At 40.6% G+C, this 22510-nt stretch overlaps 1 protein-coding gene across 1 annotated transcript in view; it reads right to left on the bottom strand.

Moving 5' to 3' along the window:
• Positions 1-970: 970 nt before the first annotated feature.
• Positions 971-22510, bottom strand: part of THEM4 (thioesterase superfamily member 4) — a 54793-nt gene continuing 33253 nt past the window's right edge. The window contains exons 4-7 of the mRNA XM_077844342.1: positions 15627-15783; positions 14598-14708; positions 5768-5892; positions 971-2265 (exon numbers count right to left, since the gene is read on the bottom strand). Of these exons, the coding sequence (XP_077700468.1) occupies positions 2228-2265; positions 5768-5892; positions 14598-14708; positions 15627-15783 (431 nt within the window). The 3' untranslated portion in view covers positions 971-2227. The remainder of the gene's footprint in view (positions 2266-5767; positions 5893-14597; positions 14709-15626; positions 15784-22510) is intronic.

The raw sequence follows: 22510 nt of genomic DNA, 5'->3' as shown, positions 1-22510 counted from the left end.
GGCTATTTCCAGACATGCAAACTGTAGAGCTGTGGGCCAAGCACCTCCCCAAGCTCTCCCCAAGGATTTCAAGGGAGAGGAACTGCTAGCCTCCTCACTGCTGTGACCCTGACCCTCTGCTGATGCCTTTCTTGAAAGCAGCTCGGGAAGTGCAGGTGGGTTAGGGATAGGAGTCTTCTTGGAGCTTGGCCATCCCCGGGTCAGCCAGCTCTGGGAGTGAAGGAGTCCAGCTGATCTTTTAACTGTGCAAGGATAACTGCGTAGGGTACCACAAGCTTATCCATAAGTTATTAGGTTGAGCCATAGAAAATTGCCAATATTTGACCTTTGAAAATGACAATTTCATACAGTTCAACCCAAACTCTTAATAAGGGGAAAGGCAAGAAATTGAAGCCCAGACTATTGTCTGCAGATTTTATTCAATCTATTAGAAGCAGAATGTTTCCTAGAATATTAGTCTCCCAATTTATTTTTTCATCTTCCATATTGCTTAAGGTTCTATTATGGGTTGAACCGTGTCCTCCCAAAAGGCCTAAATCCTAATCCCCACTACCTCATGTGATCTTATGAAAAAAAAAATTTTTTTTTTAAGTAGGCTCCACATGTGGAGCCCAATGTGGGGCTTGAACTCACAACCTTGAGATCAAGACCTGAGACCAAGATTTAGATGCTTAACTGACTGAGCAACCCAGATGCCCCTGAAATAAGGTCTTTAGAGGTAATTAAAGTGATGTCATTAGTGTGGGCTCTACCAATGACTGGTGTCCTCACAAAAAGGGGACATTTTGCCAGAGGCAAGATGATGTGGTGGCAGGAGTGATGCATCTACAAACCAAGGAATGGTTAAGGCTACCAGCAGCTAGGCGAGAGGCTTGAGCAATTCCTTCTTTCAAGCCTTGAGACGGAGCTTGGCCTTGTAGAAACCTTGATTTTGGACTTCTGGTTCCCAGAACTGTGAGGCAATGAAATGTTTATTGTTTTAAGATTTTATTTACTTATTCATGATAAACATAGAGAGAGACAGAGACACAGGTAGAGGGAGAAGCAGGCTCCCCACTGGGAGCCCAATGAGGGACTTGATCCCAGGACTCTGGGATCATGTCCTGAGCCAAAGGCAGGCACTCAACCACTGAGCCACCCAGGTGTCCCAGATCTTGTTTCAAATCACCCAGTATGTGGTACTGTCATGGCATTACTAACGTTATGGTCCAAATGTTTATACCTCACCCGACTTTATTTATTTATTTAATTTTTTCCACCCGACTTTATATGTTGAAATCCTAACACCCAATGTGATGATATTAGTAGATGAGCTGTAAAGAAATATGTAAGTAACGAAGTGGTACCCTCATGAATGGCGTTAGTGCCCTATTAAAAGAGGCTCTAGAGAAATCTCTAGTCCCTTGTATACCATGTGAGGAGACAGTGAGAAGGTGTTACCTATGAGCCAGTAAGCTAGCCCTCACCAGAAGGTGACTGTGCTGATGTCTTGATCCTGGACTTTCTAGGCTCGAGAGCTGTAAACAGTAATTTCTGTTGTATATAAGCTACCCAAGTCTATGGTATTTTGTTGTAGCAGCCTGAAAGGATGAAGATACCTAGGAAGTAAATACAGGCTCCTTCCAGTGATGATAAACTATGTTATTGGTAAGACACAATAGGACAGCTCATGTTAAAAATGGTATAGTTGTTTAATCTGTAGGATCCAAATTTGAGGTATTTATTCCTACAGGAACTAGTTGTGTGCTTCCTACTGTGGCCAAAAAGATTTTGTTTAGATACAATAAAGCTAGCTTTGTCATTTATCTCACACACACACACGCACACAAACACACAAATACACACTCCTCCCTCTGGTTTTCTGGCATTGTCAGGTTTGTGGTAAGAGTTTCGATATGAATTTTTTCTTCAGTCGGCAATGGGGCAGACATCATGCTTGTGCAACCTTAAGGAGCCCATTCAAATTTAGGAGCACCAGAGACTTCTCCTAAAGAGACACAAAGGATTGCTGATGCTATCACAGGGAGCCCTTTCATGTCAAAAAGTGTAGAAGTGGAAACAGAGCCTCTGGGGTTGTATTCCGAAGATTTGTCTAGGAAGATCAGTGGCTTCACCCTCTAGGGGCCTCAAAAGCAGGTCAGGAGAGCAGGATCAGGGACAACAGATTCTTCTGGAGGGAAGGTGAGCCTATTGCGGATTGGTGTAGAATGCACCAGAAGCTCTTATGTCAATTTTTTTTTTTAGGATCCAGTTTTACAAATGTGCCTAAAAAAACAAAATAATAGAAGGTGATTTTAAGTCAGCTGACTGCAGTCAGATAGGACTTCTCTGAGTAGAAAAGTATATAAAATGAAAGGGATTTTGATTCATATTTGTACCTTCGATCTACGGGCCTACTCTCATTTCTCAGTCAAATTAAAAATCAGCTTTTGACTATCACAACACCATAGTGCCTCTGGGAACTCAGTTCTCTCCCACTTGGTCATTTAATGGTTCATTACCACTTCCATTAAAGATAGTTAGGAAAGGGAAAGGAAGTGAAATTACAACTAAGCCATATGGAACCTTGATACTGAAAGTGTTAGGGAGATAGGATGCATAAACCAAAGCCTGGAATGGAGTTTTAAAATTGACTATGGATTCAAATTATTCAGGATCTTATTCCTGCTTCTTTCATCCATCATTTCTGCAAACAGCTGATACTTGGTGGGGGGTGAGGAGGACACAAAAAGCATTAACGATAAAGGAAAAATAATTTAAAGACATTAGCTTAATATAAAATACAGAAAGAACTCCTATAAGTCAGTTAAAAATACAAAGAAAGAAAGACAAGATAAAGGAAAAAAAATGATAAAGAAGTTGAACAGGAATTTCACAAAATGGGAAACAAATATGGTGAAAAAATATATGATGAGATGCTCATCTTCATAGGTGATCAGGAAAATGCAAGTCAAGATCACACAAAGATAGCATTTTATAACCACCTGATTGGCAAAAACCCAGAAGGCTGACTTTAACAATTGCTTGAGAAGATAGATCAACAGAATCTCCTATTGCTGGTGGGAGTGTAATTTGGTAACAGCTTTAGAAAACAAGTCTGGTGTTTCCCTGTGAAGCTTAACACTCAACACTTAACTATGCGCCAAGCTCTTGCCCATGTACAACACCAGAATGCTCACAGAAGCTCATTCATAGGAGAGTCTGAGGTCCACAGAGGCACCTGGGTGGCTCAGTTAGGTGACCAAAACTCGATTTTGGCTCAGCTCATGATCTCAGGTTGTGAGATCCAGCCCCATATCAGACTCCCTGCTAGGTGGAGCCTGCTTAAGATTCTCTATCCCCCCTACTCTGTCTCTAACAAAAGAAAAAAAAATGAAAAAGAGTCCAAGGTCCACGATCAGAAGAGGAGATAAATCCACCATGATATAGTCACATAGTGGACTATCATTAAGCAGGAGCAATGAGGAAACTACAAGCCAACAACAGAGTGAATGTCAGTAACATAAGCTGAATGAAAAGAAAACCAACCCTCAGACAAGTACATATTAGCACTTTTTTTTTTTTTTTTTTTTTACAAAGTTCAGAACAGACAACTAAACTATACACTCCTGAGGTACACACAAATATCCTTGATAAAATTCACTAAAATAAAAAATAAGGTATAAGCAAATATAACACTGTATGGTAATGACACTTCAGAAACCTCAGGAGGAAAGCAGGAGGAGGAGATGGGAAAATAATTAGGTAAGGGTATGATACTAAGATTCTGGTTCTTGGTTGATGGTAGGTTTCAGGGTGTTTATTAAATTAAAAAAAATATATTAGTGAATGAATAGATAAAAGATGGCTGTTTCATGCACCGATGATGCCTGTGTGTCCTAACTCAAAGATTCTGATTAACCTAAACTGGGCACCTGAGGTCCATTAAAACAATACAGAATAGAAACCAACAAAAAAACCCTGGATACCTAAATTAACTCATCTAAATATGAAGCTACGGAATGTAAGGCTTCAAGGGCTCTTCCCTGGCAAATGTCCTGTCGGAGCAGGGGGCTGCGGGTGCTCAGGGATGCAATCTGGAAGCACTTCTAGTAAACTGCCTGCAGAGTCCAGAGGGAAGGGACCGTGTCTTCCAGATAACAGCAGCAGCAGCATGTTGTGGTTTCTTTCCTCGTTTTAAACAAAAACTCATATTTATACACAAGTTTGCATTCTTTTTCTTAAATTTCTTGAATTGTGCAAGCTTTAGGTGCCACAAAACCTGGCTCCGGTCCTGGTAGTCCACTGATATAATCACATCACAAGGTGCACTCCCTCCGCCTTCTGGTCCTCCTCCTAGAGGAAATAAATGTTTGTGTGGCATTCTGGAAGGTCTATGCAACACAAATATACACAAAATATACGGGTATTTTCCCTTCCCTATTATTTTTTATTTTGAAATGTCATCCTGACAGAAAAACTGTAAGACTACTACAAAGAAGAATGGTTTCCTCTGGAACCACTGGAGATTAACTCGCCAAAATTTGTGTAAGATGACAATATATGAAGTCACTCATGATGTTATTTCTAAGAGCAAAAGACTAGGCAAACACTCATGTCTGAGATCTCCAATTCCAACCCAACACTACAGGGTGCATTCTAGTTTTTACTCTTTCATATCTGGAAATCCCCTCTCTGACAGGAACCTGGCTCCCCTCTCAGCTGTCAGCCTGTGTAGATGTTACTGCGTTCCCCATGGGCTTTGACACCAATAGGGAGCCATACTTTCCCCTACTTGGGCTCTGCCGCCCTGTGCTGGGCCACTTGCTCATGTGGACACCCTCTTCACTCCACTAGGGCTCACACCTCACTGTGGCCTCCAGATCAATCCCAAGCCTACCATGCCCACTCTACCTAATGGCTTTTGGAATACATTTTTCGAGAAGGAGGGAAGGGGTAAAAGGGAAAGAGGAAGAAAAAGGAAGAGAATGCAAAAGATCTCTCTACAGTTTCTACACTAATGACAGCATACTACATTCACAGTCCTGCACCTTGTGTTTTCATTCAATATATATTAATGAAATATAAATAATTTCCTTATTATTAATGGCACCATAATATTCCACAAAATTTTTTTATACCACACACAATATGGTTCTTCAACCAGCCTCCTATTGATGGTATCTGTTTTGCCAATCTTCTGCTATTCCAAATAACTTTACATTTATGTATAAATTAACATAATTACTGTGACAGTAGAGCAACTTATACACTGTAATTTTACACAGTTTAGTACATCTGTAGGATAAAGTCCAGGAAATGGGTGAAAATGAGCACACAAGTTTGTGGTTTTGTTTTTTTTTTTTTTCTAAGATTTTTTATTTATTTATTCATAGAGATGCAGAGAGAGAGAGAGAGGCAGAGACACAGGCAGAGGGAGAAGCAGGCTCCATGCAGAGAGCCCGACGCGGGACTCGATCCCGGGTCTCCAGGATCACGCCCTGGGCTGCAGGCGGCGCTAAACCACTGCACCACCGGGGCTGCCCAAGTTTATGGTTTTAATAGATTTTGGCAAGTGCCTCTCTACCAGTAATGCTTAAGAATACCTTTAACTTATTTTTTGCGTGAGAGAGAATTGAGAATTTCTGGGCATTTGTGGGTGATAAAACCAAATCAAAACAAAAACAAACCCAAAATCTGACAACTCCTAAGCCCCCAAACACAAAACCCAAGAAAGTCCAAAGCAAATTAAGGCAAACCACATAAAGAGGCAGTGGCAATTCCTTACTTGTTGCCTCGGAGTACAGGGTCTTCTCATCCATGCTTCGGATATTACAGGAAACAAACAACTTCCTTCCTTCAACTCTATCAAGCTGGCAATTTATCACAACAACAGAACAAAGAGGGATAGGCCTGCAGAAGAAACAAAAAGGAGACAAAATTAGTTTTTACTAAATTTATGTAACATTGAGATGATCAAGTGCTCGTGAAGGGGCAGAAACTCTAAGAGCTGGTGTGTGTGTCAGTAAAACTGTCTCAGATAAAACACCCTTTTTCCTGGGCTGAATGAACCCAGTGGCCATGCATACCCCCTTCCTCCTGAGTGCCTCTGATTTCAGGTAGCAAGTGGGCACCTGGTCCAGGCTGTCTTGGGGCTGACTTCAAAGAGACCACTTGGGTTTCAGATTTGCGATGGCATAGGCTGTCCCATCTGAAGACCCAGCGCAAGGTTTGAAGGATGCTGGGATCCTTTAAAGAAATGAAAACAAGACCATAGGATGGTCCCATCAGCTCTCTCATTTTCTAACATAACAAAAATTTCTCACCCTATCCCTTTTAGGGCAACCGTCACTAAAAAGGCATCAAATGACAACAAATTGCAGGCAATGGCTTAATGTACTAAGCAAGGGCTGTCCAAGAGACCTTTCCATGGAGATAGGCATGTTTCACCTCTGAGCTGTCCAATACAGGAGCTCCTTTACAATGAATACCCAAAATGTGGCTGCTGTGAATGAAAAATGTAACCTTAAAATTTATTTAATTTTAATGAATTTAAATTTAAATTTAAATAGCTACATGTGACCAATGGCTATAGTTACTCTTAGGGAATCCTGGAGACAGGGTGCCATGATGAAAAAGTACCTTTTCAAAGGTGAAATTTTATTTGGCAGAAACATAATGTGGAGCAGATGTGTTCTGTGCTCCTGCAGTGCCACCATGTAAAGGACTACTCCAGGTGGAAGGAGTCATCACAGTGATTCCCTCTGCCGAGTTTCTCTCCCATTAGCTTTTCCTGAACTTCATGATGGAACAATCGAGCTTTGCTTTTTTTTCTTTAAACATCTCTTTATATCATCTTTTATACTGTGTATCTGATTATCATGATATCTTAAGTCTCTAAATCTATTATTTATTCTTTCTGCTGATTCTCACTTATGGTTGTTTACTTCCTCATGGCTTTTATCTTTGTGTATTTGGCACAGATCTACGACTCTAAAGGAAAAATGTCCTTCAGAATTTCTGTTATGTTGCTAGCAGAAGTCTAATCCAGGGCTTCCCAATCAATATGCCATGGATAAGTTGCAAAAATGCTGAGCTATCCATTCTTCACAGCTGGCTAGCTACTACTAATCAGTAGATGCTTTGTCTATGTATCTTAATATGTTAAACACGAAGTATGACATTTGAATCAGGTGTCAGGAAAGTATCTGACCTGAGTAAGAGGCAGTCTTGCTTCTTAGGAGTGTGGACAAAGACATCTCATGATTGACACTGTAATTTATCTTCAATTAAATTTAATCCTAGGTTCTTATCTCTAGCCCCCCTGAGGGCCATCAATGGACTGACTTAAATTTATTATTATTACTACTATTATTATTATGAATCTAACAGCTAAATACAAAATATAAAGCTTGGTCAGTATTAAATTCTAAACTACTGCTGACCCTTAAACAATGTGGTAGGTTAGGGGCACTGACTCCTGCACAGTCAAAAATCCATGTATAATTTTTAACTGTCCCAAAATGTAACTACTAATAGTCTACTGTTGACCTTATTGATAATATAAGCAATTAACCCATATTTTGTAAGTTCTAGGTATTATACACTGTATTCTTATGATAAAGTAAGCCAGAAAAGAGAATGTTAAGAAAATCCTAAGGAAGAGGGACGCCTGGGTGGTTCAGTGGTTGAGTGTCTGCCTTCAGCTAAGGGGGTGATCCTGGGTTCCTGGGATCAAGTCCCACGTCGGGTTTCCTGCAGGGAGCCTGATTCTCCTTCTGTCTGTGTCTCTGCATCTCATGAATAAATAAAATCTTAAAAAAAAAAAAGAAAATCATAAGAGAAAATAAACTTACAATTAAACTTACTATGTTTAATGGAAAAAAGTCCAAGTATAAAGTTGACCCATGCAGTTTAAACCTGTGTTGTTCAAGGATCAACTGTACTTACGTCGCCCAAAGCTTTATTCTGGTCTTTAATCATCAATTAATAGAAGAGAATGAAAGCTGTGTATTGTAGAGAGGAATATCAAACAAGAGTCAAAGACTTCAGTTTTGATCCTGACTACAGTCTCTCTATCCATGTGATTTCATGGAAACTTGTTTTTACTAAGTTTTCTAACTGTGGGTAACAAGTGAACAGCAATAGAACGATTTATGTGGATAGTTTGTTGGATGGGACAAGGACTAAGCATAGGGCCTAGCAGGGAGCAGGTGCTCAAGGCACACATACTTGGTTAATCTAAATTGTAATCCAAATACTGTGCTTTGTTTTTAAATGTACCTTTTTTTTTTTTTAATTGAGAAGGGAGGTTGTACTGTATTCTTCAATTTTATTTGAATAAAAAAATATTTTAAAAAACCATGAACATGGAAAGATTAAAAACTTAAATTTTGGTGTGCCTGAGTGGCTCAGTGGTTGAGCATCTGCCTTTGGCTCAGGTCGTGATCCGAGAGTCCCAGGATCGAGTCCCGCATCAGGCTCCTTGCCTGATGGAGCCTGCTTCTCCTTCTGCTTGTGTCTCTGCCTCTCTGTGTTTCTCATGAATAAATAAAATCTTAAAAAAAAAAAAAAAAAAAAAACTTAAATTTTAATATATTCTTTATCATGTTGAAAAGCCATTTCTAGGATCTAATTTTATAGTATAAATAGTATAAAACATGGACTGTATGTAAAGATGACAATTTTCCCCAAGTTAATCTCTAAGTTAATGTAACTGCTATCAAAATCACATTTTTTTGGTAGATTTTGACAAATTTATCCTAACTTTCATTTGATTCATTCAAATGATACAGAAAGGTGGTTGGTGAGACATAGGATTATATAAAAGAAGGTATGATGACAGTTTGGGTGAGGAATTAAAAGTCTCAAATACAATTAGGAATAAAAGGAAACTACCTCAACATAATAAAAGCCATATAAGAAAAGCCCTCAGCTAACATATTCAATGGAGAAAGATGGAAAGCTTTTCCACCAAGATCAGGAACAAAACAAGGATGACTACTTTTGCCACTTCTATTCAACAACTGCATTTTTTATGTTAACAATGAACAACTGGAAAAGAAAATTACAAATATTACATTTAAGATAACATAAACATATAAAATATTTAGGAATAAACATGACCAAGGAGGCAAAAAATTTCTACTAAAAGAAATTAAAGAAGGTACAAATAGAAGCACCTGGGTGGCTCAGTGGTTGAGCATCTGCGTTTGGCTCAAGCCGTGATCCGGGGTCCTCGAATTGAGTCCTGCATTTGGCTCCCCGCAGGGTGCTTGCTTCTCCCTCTGCCTATGCCTCTGCCTCTCTCTCTGTCTCTCATGAATAAATAAATGAAATCTTTAAAAAATAAATAAAAAAGATACAAATAAATGGAAAAATGTCCTGTGTTCATGGACTGAAGAAAATACTGTTAAGATGTCAATACTATGCAGAACAATTCACGGATTCAATGCAATCCTGGAAAATCTCAATGGGATAAGTTTTTGCAGAAATAGAAAAATCCACCCTAAAATTGATAGGAGTTTCAAGGAATCTTGAATAACCAACACTAGTCTTAGGAAAAAAAAAATAAATAAAAAGCTGGAAGTCTCAAACTTCCTGATTTCAAAACATATTACACAAAGCTACAATAATCAAAACAGTGGTGTACTGGCATAAAGACAGACACAGAAACCAGTGAAGTAGAACAGAGAGCCCAGAAATAAACCCTCTCATATTGGTCAAATGATTTTCACTATAAGTATTAAGACCACTCAATGGGGAAAGGACAGTCTTTTCAACAAATGGTGCTGGGGAAACTGAATATCTACATGCAAAAGAATAAAGTTGGACCTTTACCTTACAACATATACAACAACTGAAAATGCATTAAAAACCAGAAAACTGAGAAGAAAACATCAGTGAAAACCTTTATGCATTGGGTCTGGCAATGAATTCTTGGATAGGGCACCAAAGGCACAAGCAAAAGAAGAAAATAAAGACAAAAGGGATTACTTAAACTTAAAAACTTCTGTGCATTGGGATCCCTGGGTGGCGCAGCGGTTTGGCGCCTGCCTTTGGCCCAGGGTGCGATCCTGGAGACCTGGGATCGAATCCCACGTCGGGCTCCCAGTGCATGGAGCCTGCTTCTCCCTCTGCCTGTGTCTCTGCCTCTCTCTCTCTCCCAGTGTGACTATCATAAATAAATAAAAACTAAAAAAAAAAAAAAACTTCTGTGCATCAAAGCACACAATCAACAGAGTGAAAAAGCAACCTTCATATGAAATGAAAGAAAATATTTGCAAATCATGTACCTGGTAAGGGGTTAATACCCAGAATATATAAAAAAATCCTGTAACTCAAGAGCAAAAAAATGAAACAATCCAATTAACAAATGAGCAAAGGACTTGAATGGATATTTCTCTAAAGAGAATATACAAATACCCACCAAGCATATGAAAAGATGCTCAATAACACTAATCATTTAACAAAATGCAAATCAGGGGCACCTGGGTGGCTCAGTTGGCTGTCTGCCTTTGGCTCAGGTAGTGATCCCAGGGTCCTGGACTGAACCCCACACTGGGAGCTGGGAAGTCTGCTTCTCCCTCTCCTTTTGCTCCCCCTCCAATGCTCTCTCTCTCTTGCTCTACTCGCTCTCTCAAATAATAAAAATATAATAATAAAATATTTAAAAAACTGCAAATCAAAGCACAATGATATCTATCACCTTATACCATTAGGATGGGTACTATCCAACAAAAATGAAAATAAAAAATCCAAAATAATGTGTGTTAGCAAAAAGATGTGCTGTTGATAGGAATGTAAAATGCTATAGCTGCTATGGAAAACAATATAGTGGTTCCTCAAAAAATTAAAAATAAAACTACCATGTAATCTAGCAATTCCACTCTTTGGTACTTATCCAAAAGAACTGAAAGCAAGATTTCATTGAGATATTTGCATATTCAGGTTCATAAAAGCATTATTTGTAATAGCTAAGCAGTAGAAATACCCTAAATAACCACTGATGGATTTATGGATAAACAAAATGTGGCATATACATACAGTGGATTATTCAGCCTTAAAGAAAAAAAAATTCTGGGGCATCTGGGTGGCTCAGTCAGTTAAGTCTCCAACTCCTGATTTCAGCTCAGGTCATGATCTCAGGGTTGTGAGATCAAGCCCTGCATTGGGCTCTGTGCTCAGCGGGCTGTCTGCTTGAGATCCTCTTCCTCTCCCTCTGCCCTACTTGCTCTCTTGCTCTCTTAAATCAATCTTTAAGAAAAAAAAGAAGAGAAAAAGTTCTGTCACATGCTACAACATGGATGAACATTGAGGACATCCTGTGAAGTGAAGTGAGCTAGTCACAAAAAAAGAAATATCATATGAGTCTCTTACATGAGGTAACTGGAGTAGTCAAATTCATAGAAACAAAAAGTAGAATGGTGGTTGCCAGGGTTAGTGGGGACAGGAAAATAGGGAGTTACTGTTTAATGGGTATAGAGTTTCAGTTCTGCAAGATAAAAAAGTTCTGAAGATTAGTTTCACAATAATATGAATATATTTTGCACTACTCAAAAACATTTTTTTAAAATATAAGGCACAAAGCCCATTAAATCTAATATACCACTGTGGACTCATAACCTTATTAAGTGTTAAAAACTTCCCAATTATGACAGAAATAGGCCAGCAGCAAGGTCATCCTGCTCACCATGAGACCACATCCAATATTTTCATAGTCTTTTGCACTATTCTTCTCCACTAAAAAGAAATCAGGGATCTAATGTCTTGGCACAGATATGCCTCGTTGTTGCTAAAATAAAAGTAATGATAATAGCAACATTAACGATAATAATAATAAACAGCCAACACTCACTGAGTATTTGTTATGTGGCCAGAGAGTATCCCAGGTGCTTTACATGCATTCATTCATTTACAGCTCATAACGACCCTATATGGTGGATATATTATCTTTTTAAAGATGAGGAAATTCAAGCACAGAGAGGTTGAGTAACTTGTCCAAGGTCATACAGCTAGTAAGTGGCACAACAGGCATTTGAACTTTCTCCAAAGTCTGTCCTCTTAACCATATATTATACTGTCTCTCTGGAGACAAAAGTACTTAAAAATACATCTGGATAAGATTGAAAGGACAGGTGCCAGTCTAAAGAGATTCCTAACAGGCCAAATGCAATTTAAGCATAGAAAAGAGGGTGATAATGATAGTTAACTACTTTATGGAAAGCCAGGAGTCCCTAATGATTCTTAAAAAAAGAGAAAAATTAACACAAGAATCATAAAACTATAGCTATGATTCAAAAATAAGGATGGCTATGATATAGGGGAAGTTTAATTTTTTTAAGCAGTTCACATATAGAGCACACTGCAAACAAGTGTTTCTTCTATAAAGTATGTATCTGTCTCACAGTATTTATCTCTGTGAAAGGACATGCTAGACACAGAGTAAGGAATGTGTAGGTCAGGTTGGGGAGGTTGCTTTGAAAGAATTATGTTTATATCCTCATGGCATAAACAGTCCAGTAGTTTTCTGAGCCATAAGGTGAGACCTCTAAAGGTACCTACATTCAGCAAGGAATCTTCCACATGTTAGTTGAAGGTGCTTTGAGAGCCTGCATGAACTGAGGGGTAGGCAAAGACTTGCACAGCCCTCAGCATCCCCACAAAGTGTGTGAGGTGTGAGTGACCTGACAGGCGAAAATAACATCTATGCACAATTGGGGGATTTACACCCACAGACAAATGCCATTTAGGGGTTTGTAAGTCTGGCACAATCTCCTTAAGAACCCTCACTAAACCTCTTCCCTGCCCCAGAGGCAGAGAACTGGCAAGAGGCCAAACAATTCCAGAAAATGCAGGAATTGTACCCTTAACAGAGAGGACTGGTTATAGAAGATAACCAGCTATGTACTCAGCTTGCCCAGTTGAGTATTTCTTTCTTTTTTTTTAAATTTTTTTATTTATGATAATCACACAGAGAGAAAGAGAGAGGCAGAGACCCAGGCAGAGGAAGAAGCAGGTTCCATGCACCGGGAGCCCAATGTGGGATTCGATCCTGGGTCTCCAGGATCGCGCCCTGGGCCAAAGGCAGGCGCCAAACCGCTGCGCCACCCAGGGATCCCCAGCTGAGTATTTCTGAAAGAAAACTATAGACTAATTAGTCCTTGTCTCTTGGGAGATGGAATCTCTGCCAATTACATGAGATACATTTAATTGTAGGTAAGTGGTAAACCAAAGCAGAAAATACACAACTAGGACACAATGGACTTGGATACTAAAAAAGGGGAAGCGCTAGGTTAGAAGAAAGGTCTGGAAAGTCCCTCTCACATGGTAAGGAAATCCTGACTCCAATAGGGGCTTGGCTTTATGAACTAGGTAAGGCATGTGTTCCAATCACCTTCAAAGGAAAAATCCTATCCATTAACAATCTCTAGATGACTGCCAAGAACCTACAAATTTGGCTGACCTGTGACAGTTCTTTTAGGGTCTGGCACAAGTACTGGACACCTAATGAGGCTGTAAAAAACAAATATACTAGCCTCAGGAAAATATAAACACTGGCATCCTGGAGAAATTAATCAAGCCCAGAATGAAAAATTTTTAGCAAGTGTAGGTAAAATAAGAAGATATTTTAAAAAGGTTTATTTATTTTAGAGAGAGAGTGATCGAATGCACAAGTGAGGGTGGAGGGAGAGAATCTTCAGGTAGACTGCCCACTGAGCACAGAGCCTGACGCAGGGCCTGATCTCATGACCCATGAGATCATGGCCTAAGCCAAAGCCACAGGTCAGTCATTTAACCAACAGAGCCACCCAGGCACCCTGAAATAATTAGTTTTATGATCACTGAGATAATTTTGTGTTTTTAGTATGTGTTTATGTATTGTCTGTGGCTGCTTTTGTGCTGCAATGGCAGAGTTGAGTAGTTATATTGGGGATGTTATGGCCTGCAAAATGTAAAATATTTACAGAAAAATGTTTGCTGGCCCCTGAAATAAACTAGTAACATTTGCTAAAAGGAAGTGTCCTTTTCTGTAGAATGCCTGGCTAAGAATTACTTATAGTAAATAAGCTCACAATCCATGAGCCATGATGAACTATATAACTCACTGGGGCGTAAGATGGAGATGTTTTGTAATTTAAACGCCCCTCACTGTGCAAAGTAATAACCCACAAAACCTCACTTGGAGACTTCATCTATTGAAATGTTCTTAAACTTTGTTTTGCCCTATTGCTCTTTTTTCTGCCTCTTTTGGGGTTATTTTTGCCTAGAGCCTACCTTGCTCAAACACATAGAGCCTGAAGGGCCTGGATTTTTGGTTCCCGGGACATAGCCCTCACTGCATGATTGATGTGTGAGAGAGCTCCCTTGCTTAAGGTAAGAACAATTCAGAGGCACACATTTCATTCCAGAGCTCCTTGAATGATCAGGATGAGTTGCCCTTTGCAGCACTCGAAGAACCCAGTCTGGTTGGCTCCTTCTCTTTTGTCCTGTTTTGCTCCTCCCACTCCTGTGCTAGTTTACTTCGGGAGCACTTCCTTTATCATTTGCATACAGATCTTTGTCTCAGGGTCTGCTACTGGGCAGCCCACTCCGTGACAGAATACCCAGGAATTTACCTTCTAAAATTGATGTTGAGATTGGCGGTCATGGCAATTCCCCCAGTTAAAATCGCACACATACCAAGAGTAGAATCAATCATGGTTGCAATGGCACCTCCGTGAAGGAATCTAGTTACAACAACAGGGAAAGAAAAAATGTTTTCAGAAGGTCTAAAAACAGTGCCTCTAGAGAGAAACTATCCAAGCACATCTCCATATAATTTACTTATGAAAGGTCCACTTGGTCCATGTTCAACGAACTCAAATAATATTCACGTTCCCAGCTTTATTCTATTTGTAGCATAATGGTCTAGTATTGGTAATATACCAGAACTTAATGGTAATTAGATCACAAGCAAGGAGAAAGCTAAAATATAATTTAAGAAATCTGTATTGTAGGGATCCCTGGGTGGCTCAGCAGTTTAGCGCCTGCCTTTGGCCCAGAGTGGTCCTGGAGTCCCGGGATGGAGTCCCACATCGGGCTCCCAGCATAGAGCCTGCTTCTGTCTCTGCCTCTCTGTGTGTTTCTCATGAATAAATAAATCAAATCCTTAAAAAAAAAAAAAAAAGAAATCTATATCGTATTTTTACTTAGCCGTATACATCACTGTTTAAAAATGCAGGAAATGCAGATAGAAAGAAAAATAAATTAAAAATTGGAAGGTCTTGGGATGCCTGGGTGGCTCCACAGTTGAGCCGTGATCCCGGGGTCCTGGGATTGAGTCCTGCTTTGGGCTCCCTACAGGGAGCCTGCTTCTCCCTCTGCCTGTGTCTCTGCCTCTCTCTGTGTCTCTCATAAATAAATTAAAAAAAAAAAAAAAAATCTTAAAAAAAAAAAAAACTGGAAGGCCTTTCATCCCATCATCTAGTGACAAATCACCGTGAACATGTTACTGATACTCTCTCAAATTATACCTTTTGCCCTATCCCATAGCTTTAATATTTTAAACAACTTTCCATGTCAGTAAATATATATCTGCATTGCCACTTCAATGCCTTTATTGTACTCTGTGGGTATGTATGGATACTCTAAGCTATCATTCTTACCCAGGTACTCCTTGCAGGTGAGGACCTCCTTGAAATATGCAAACTGTCCTGTCTTCAACATGATTATGGAACATCGCATATTCAAATCCCACACCTTCCCCAAGGCTTCTGGGAAACTGCTGGGCCTGTGACATTTGTTCTTTTAAAAGTTTTGCGTCTGGAAGGGAAATGAAGTGGATAGGCACATGAGAAAACAGGTATGAGAAAGAGCCATGACAGAGTTAAGTATCTGTACCTTGTGAGAACCACAGGTTTATGGACGACCGATTAAAATGTCAACCAGGTACAAAATTAGAGGGATTAGGAGCATCCCACAGAAATAGACTATAGGCTCTTTGCCCTTATAGACTTAACAGTCTAACTGGGGACATAGCAAACATAAATGAAATAAAAAAACAAGGGCAGCCCAGGTGGCTCAGCGGTTTAGCGCCAGCTTCAGCTCAGGGCATGATCCTGGAGTCCTGGGATCGAGTCCCACATCAGGCTCCCTGCATGGAGCCTGTTTCTCCCTCTGCCTGTGTCTGCCTCTCTCTCTCTCATGAATAAATAAATAAAATCTTAAAAAAAATAAAAATAAAAAACAAGTACTTACACATGGCAATCAGAAAATATAGTATATAAACGCTGATGGTATATTAAATGAAATAACGTATAGACAGAAAGTCTTCTCAGAATAAGTATGGTTTAAATGGGATTTAAAGAAAATGAGCAGTGTAACAGTAGGGAGGTTTTCCTTGCAGAAATGAGTTTAGCCTCAGCAGAAGACAGTCATCATACTGCATCAAAATCAGGTCCAGTTCAGTCCAATGTTCTGTGTGACTAGGACTCTAAGGCCCCAAATTCAGGGTTAGAACCAATAAGGTTTATGAAATCAAATTAGGGAGTTGTAATCTGACATTAAGAAGCAGAATACTTTACATATATCCTGGGCAACAACTAGTATACTTGTTTAGATGTGGTTTTTTGCATATACAACTGTGCACTAGTCAGGTCTACTGAGCTGTGAATCAAAAGGCAGGTCACTTCAAAGCAAAGATGGAAAGCTACTGTTCTAAAGGAAGGGCATATTTATACTTATGCATCTATGTGAGGATTTAATTGCCCAAATTCCGCTTCCTTTCCTGGCTCATTATGATTTGCCGTGCATTAACACGAAATTTCCTTTCTTGTTACTGAATTTATATTTACAAAGTTTGGAAAAATATGAAATGAGAAGATTTGGGAGAGGTGGGGAAAATGGCTCCATGTTAGGTCATGAACATCCTGCGGAGCAGGAACCCTTTTAGACTTTTTTTTTTTTTAAAGATTATTTATTTATTTATTTATTCATGAGAGAGAGAGAGAGAGAGAGAGAGAGAGAGAGAGGGGCAGAGACACAGGCAGAGGGAGAAGCAGGCTCCATGCAGGGAGCCCGACACGGGACTCGATCTGCGTTCTCCAGGATCAGGCCCTGGGCTGAAGGCGGCGCTAAACCGCTGAGCCACCCGGGCTGCCCGCCTTTTAGAGTTTGTATGCTTGACAAATGGCATTCACTGTGTTTGCACACACAATACGCACTCTAGTGGCTGCTGAGGAAATTCAGGGAGCAGTAGCATAGGAATTGGGAAATTTAAGTTCTTGGCCTAGAACTTGTTCTGTCTTCCACACTTTATCCATACAGTGAGGGGATAAAACTCAATGACCTCTGAGATCCTTCCAATTTTAACATTCTGGAACTTTAGGATAAGATAAAAAAAATTAGAAGGATTTGTTGCTTACTTAGAAGGAGTAGATAAGCAAGTAAAAATTTCTGATCCAGATTACACAAAACCTCAAGGTTATCTTATAAAAATGAGAAAAATAAAGATGTAAAATCAGTTTGTGAGAAATGCAGGCTCAGGCTCACCTCCAACCTTCTGAAGCTCAGCCTGCACTTTAGCAAGACTCAGTGGCCTCATATTCATGTGCAAATCTGAGAGGCACTGGCCTCTTAAACATCTGTGACAGAGGAGAGCTATGGTTAGATCTGAGCTCTGAGTCACTGCCAGCTGGATGAAAGGACAGATTGAAGGGGATGAGAAAGATGAGCGAGAAGACCACTGAGACACTACAGCATCACAGCCACTAGCTCATCCCCTGGGTGAGGTGACTGTCTCCAGGATGTGAAAGAGATGACAGGTGGCTAGATTAGTCCCGGGCTGGGGCTTTCTTAGTTGAGTAGGCCAGAGAGGTTCAGATAAATGCAGTCAAAGAATCGCTTCCGTGGGCCCTAAACAAGCAAGCTAGAAGGAAGACAACTGTGATCAGGGTGTAAATGTGTGAATGTGGGGGTTATTCACTTGTTGCAGTCAAGGCTCAGGATGCCCCTGGCAGTGTGCAGCCAGGGCTGGGTGAAGGAGAGTTTACAAGTGACACAGGAAGCCAAGTGAACTGCGGAGCGGTGGAGAATGGTGGGGAGGCAAGATGGTGACCCAGCTGCTGAGACACTTAGCATGTGAGGGAGAGGTTGGCAGAGGACGGCAACACAGAGGAGAGGAGGAGGTTCAGATGGGATCAACCTCAAAGGCACGGGGGTTTCTACGAGGAACAGGAAGTAACGGGCTGAAAGCAAGTGTGGGTAGCAAGGAGAACAATTCGGAGGGTCAAGTTTCAGGCAAGAGAAAACTGAACCATGAGCCATATAGGAAAGGAACTCTGGAAAACACTGATATTTAAGGAACAGGGAGGGGAGAGAGAAAACTGGTCAGAGATCTGTGAAAGCGAAGAGAGAGATTTCAAGGAGAAGGAGATCAACAAGGCTGAAAAATGCCCTCCAGATTTGGTACTTAGGTCACTAGGAGCTTAAGTGAAGAAATTTCCATAGAGCTGTTAGGGGAGATTGCAGACCACACTGTTAAAAACATTCAGTTGTGTGATGAAGTGTCAGAATAGAACTAGCAATACAAGTCACTAATGTTTCCCCTTCATTTGTAAAACAGAGTAATTCTTATTTTTCTCTTTTGGAGGTTCTATAAAGAAACTTGCAAACTCATTTTTCTTAGTGAAAAGTAGTTTTATTTTTATTTCATTCGTTCCTTCAACAAATGCTGGTGTCTACCATGAGGAAACGAAGACAAGGAAAGTAAAGTGATTTGCCCAAGATCATACAGCTTTAAACTGTGCAACCAAATCGGAACCCACACACTAACATAGGAAGTTGTCAGCTTTTGGATAGTGTCCAAAGCCATGTGACTGAATGGGATTACCAATAGGGTATAGAGAAGAAAGGAATCCTGAGGGCTGAGATGTGGGGCATCCTATCATTAAGACTTTGAGGACAATGAGGAACTGGCAAAAAACAGACAGGAAAGGACCAGTGAAGTAGGAGTGTGCTGTCTTGGAAGCCAAGTTCAGGGGAAAGGAGGCACTGCTGTGCCAAAAACTGAGAGATCACTAGTTAGCATCATGAAGGTCACTATGACCTTGACAAGAATAGTTTCAACAGAGTGATAAGACTCCACTGACTGCAGTGGGTTCAAGAGCGACCAGGAAGCGAGAAAGAGAGAGTTGTAGCATGTCTGCACACTGATGAAAATGTCCCAGTAGGGAGAGATGCCTTTAAATAGGACAAAAGTGAGGGAACACAGCACACAGAGACAAGGCTTGGCTCTCCTAAGAGGATGGGTAGTTCTCTGGTAAGAGGAAAGAGCAGAACATCAGGCACAGATGTAGCAAGTAGATAAATGAGGCAGTGGGAACCTGATTGCTTTTATTTTCTCATAGGGCAACAGGAAGCAAGATCCACTGAAAGCAAGGCTTGAGAATAAGGTAGGAAGCAGCCATCTAGGACAGCAGGAGCATAAATAGGCAGGGGAAAATAAAAAATGCCGGTCAGGCAACATTAAGAGCTTACTGCCGGTCATTTTGTAAAAAAACCTTTACGATCCCCAAACAATAACCTACGGACAAGTTTGGATGACTAAAAGACAATGAGTGGGATGCCTGGGTGGCTCAGCGGTTGAGCATCTGCCTTCGGCTCAGGGTGTAGTCCCAGGATCTGGGATCGAGTCCCTCTGCCTATGTCTCTGCCTCTCTGTGTGTCTCTTGTGAATAAATAAAATCTTTAAAAAAAAAAAAAAAAGATTATGAGGAAATATCCGTATAAGCTTCATGAGGTCAGGGATCCTACCTGTGCCTTCAGATCTATTTTAGGACTACAGTACTTAGGGTAGCAGATGCTCAACAGATGGTTACTGAAGGAGTAAATACTGGATTTGCAAAGAGGAAGCCAAAAAGGCCTTTACAGGCTCATTCTAAAAATGAAGAATACATTAGGTATTTATACAAACTTGTGCAGTTAGGTTCAACAAGTCAGCCACGTAGGTGCAGAAGAGAGATCAGTAGTTTACACGAAAGACATGGAGTGTTAACCGACTTTTAGTACAAAGTGGGACCCGGCTACCTATCTAGTGCTAATGTCTTGTTCTACACTGAAAGGATATCACTGGTTTCAAACTTAGTTCTGGGAAGCATATATTAAAAACGATCCTGAGAAACTGAACATGTCCTGGAAAAGGCAACCAGGCTTGTAAAGGAGACTGAAATATCCTCTGGGAGAAATACCTGAAAAAACAGAGAAGAGCAGCCTGGCAACAAGAACTGTCAGGGAGAGGAGATACATGTATTTACGTCCTACACATGAAAGGATGTGAACAGCTGCTTATTGTTTGTGTCCCTAGTACTAGAATTCAACAAATGGGTGAAGGGCACAAGAAGTGACTATAGCTCAACAGTCTCAGGAAGAAATCACTAATAATAAGAGCTGTCCAAAATGGAAAAAGCCCCATTGCCCCAAGCACCACCGTATGACTGGAGGTGCTCAAGTTACATCCAGCCGAATGGTTGTACAGGTTAACGTAGAAAGCAAGAGAAGATAGAGAAAAAATTAGACTATATTAGTGGGTCCCAATCCACCTTCTACTCCAAAATGAGGGAGCCCACTGTTCTCTCCAACAGCAGTGGCTTAATAGGTTGTGAGCTGGAGGGTGGACATCCCAGTTTTCTTCATTGCGATACCCTAGTACCTAGTAGCATAGTGTCTGACATACAGTAGGTGCTCAATAAATACTTGTGTAAGGAAGAAAGCTAGTAATCTTAAGAGACAAAAGAAGGAAATAGTAATGATGACTAAGAACCCCTCCCTAAGTGATTCTGAAGGTCCATCCCCCTGTGCCCCAGACTAAACAATCTTCCAGGCCCCAACTCTGGGATTCTATATATCTGTGTTATCCTCGCTTGATTTAGCTAATATATTTATATTAATAACTATCCCTATTTATAACTCCTTAAACTAGTGGTTCCTGATGTTTTTAGGTCTTGGATTCCTTTGGGGATCTTATGAAAGACACAGGTTGGTCCCTAAAAAAGAGACATTCCTTAGGAAAGGGAGATCATTGCTTTCTAAGTGTTTATGTCAAAGAATGGCAGACTTCTTACTTTCTTATAAGGGCAGGTGTTCCAAGTTTTTGTTTTAAATGTAAAAGTCTGATTTAAGAACCTAATTGGGCATTAGAGCATCTCCTAAAATGGCAGAAAAGGTGGGCATTATTACCTCACCTATTTATTTCCCATTTAAAGTGAAATAAAACCAAAGAATGAGTTCAGTAAGACTGGATTTTGCAATGTGAAGATAAAACCAGTTTAAAAAACTTTCAACTTCTAAGTCACTGTTATTGGTGTCACCACAGAAATTGGTGGTTCCCTAATCCCAGGACTAACTGCATCCACATAGTCTGAAAGTTTGTTAAAAATGGATTCTCAGGCTCTACACCTAAGAGTCTGAGTGATTCAGAGCAGGAGAAACACTGACAAAGGAGCTTAACTCTTCAGTTAGTGCAAAAGCAGTACGCCTCTGCAGGCTTGGAAGCAGAAGCTTTCCACGTTTTTCAGATATGCCCCCTTCAAATCACAAGAGCGGGCCTAACTGTGGTCTCTACTCCCACCAGACCTGAGCAGGGAGGTGAAGAAAGCAGTGGGCAGGAGCAATCACTCCTTTTCCCTGGTTATCTTCCATGTGTCTCTGAGGCATACATGTTAATAAATTTGTGTATTTTTCTTATCAGCCTTTTAAAACATTGTCTCCACCAACAACTTGGAATTATATTTCCTCCCCTGTCGTTCCTGGTGACCCAGAAAGGACCTGTTGAGATATACACTTGTTCCAGAGCTACAGATGGGATCCTGGGAAAACTGGCAGAAACCAGCCAAGGAAAAGAATTCTTACCAAGTCTGCCCTCCCGGATTTCCATCGGTAATAGCTGGACAAGACAGGAAGGCAAACATTTTATGTCATTCCACCCTTTCCAAATTCAGCTTAGCAGGAGAAAAACACATGTAAGAATTAACTCTGGGGATGCCTGGATGGCTCAGTGGTTAAGCGTCTGCCTTCGGCCCAGGGCCTGATCCCAGGGTCCAGAGATTGAGTCCCACATCGGGCTCCTCCGCAGGGAGCCTGCTTCTCACTCTGCCTGTGTCTCTGCCTCTCTCTCTATGTCTCTCATGAGTAAATAAAATCTTAAAAAAAAAAAAAAAAAAAAAAAGAATTAACTCTTTGAACTGCAGCTCCTGGATTTGCTTTCAGGTACCTGCTGGCTACTAACCCTTTCCCTCACTTCTATTTGTCTTGTGTTCTGAGAACTTGGGCTGTGTTTCTGCCTGCTGGAGCACACAGGTTGGTGGCCCCAAAATACGGCCAGACAGAAATGTCTGAAATGCAGTTCAGCATCCCATTAGTGGCTAGTGTCCTACAACCTTTTGCCAGCTCTCAGGAGGGTGTTGCATAGTTCTTTCTTTTTTTGGTTACTTTTGGGAGTGGTTCTGATCTTGGAGGGCTGCATTGCCTCTCTCTGGGGACACCTTTCGTGTCT

The sequence above is a fragment of the Canis aureus genome, chromosome 12 (assembly GCF_053574225.1).
Source record: "Canis aureus isolate CA01 chromosome 12, VMU_Caureus_v.1.0, whole genome shotgun sequence".
In the NCBI taxonomy this organism is placed as follows: domain Eukaryota; kingdom Metazoa; phylum Chordata; class Mammalia; order Carnivora; family Canidae; genus Canis; species Canis aureus.
Note: the sequence above shows the minus strand (reverse complement) of the source record. Positions and strands in the feature narration are given on the sequence as shown.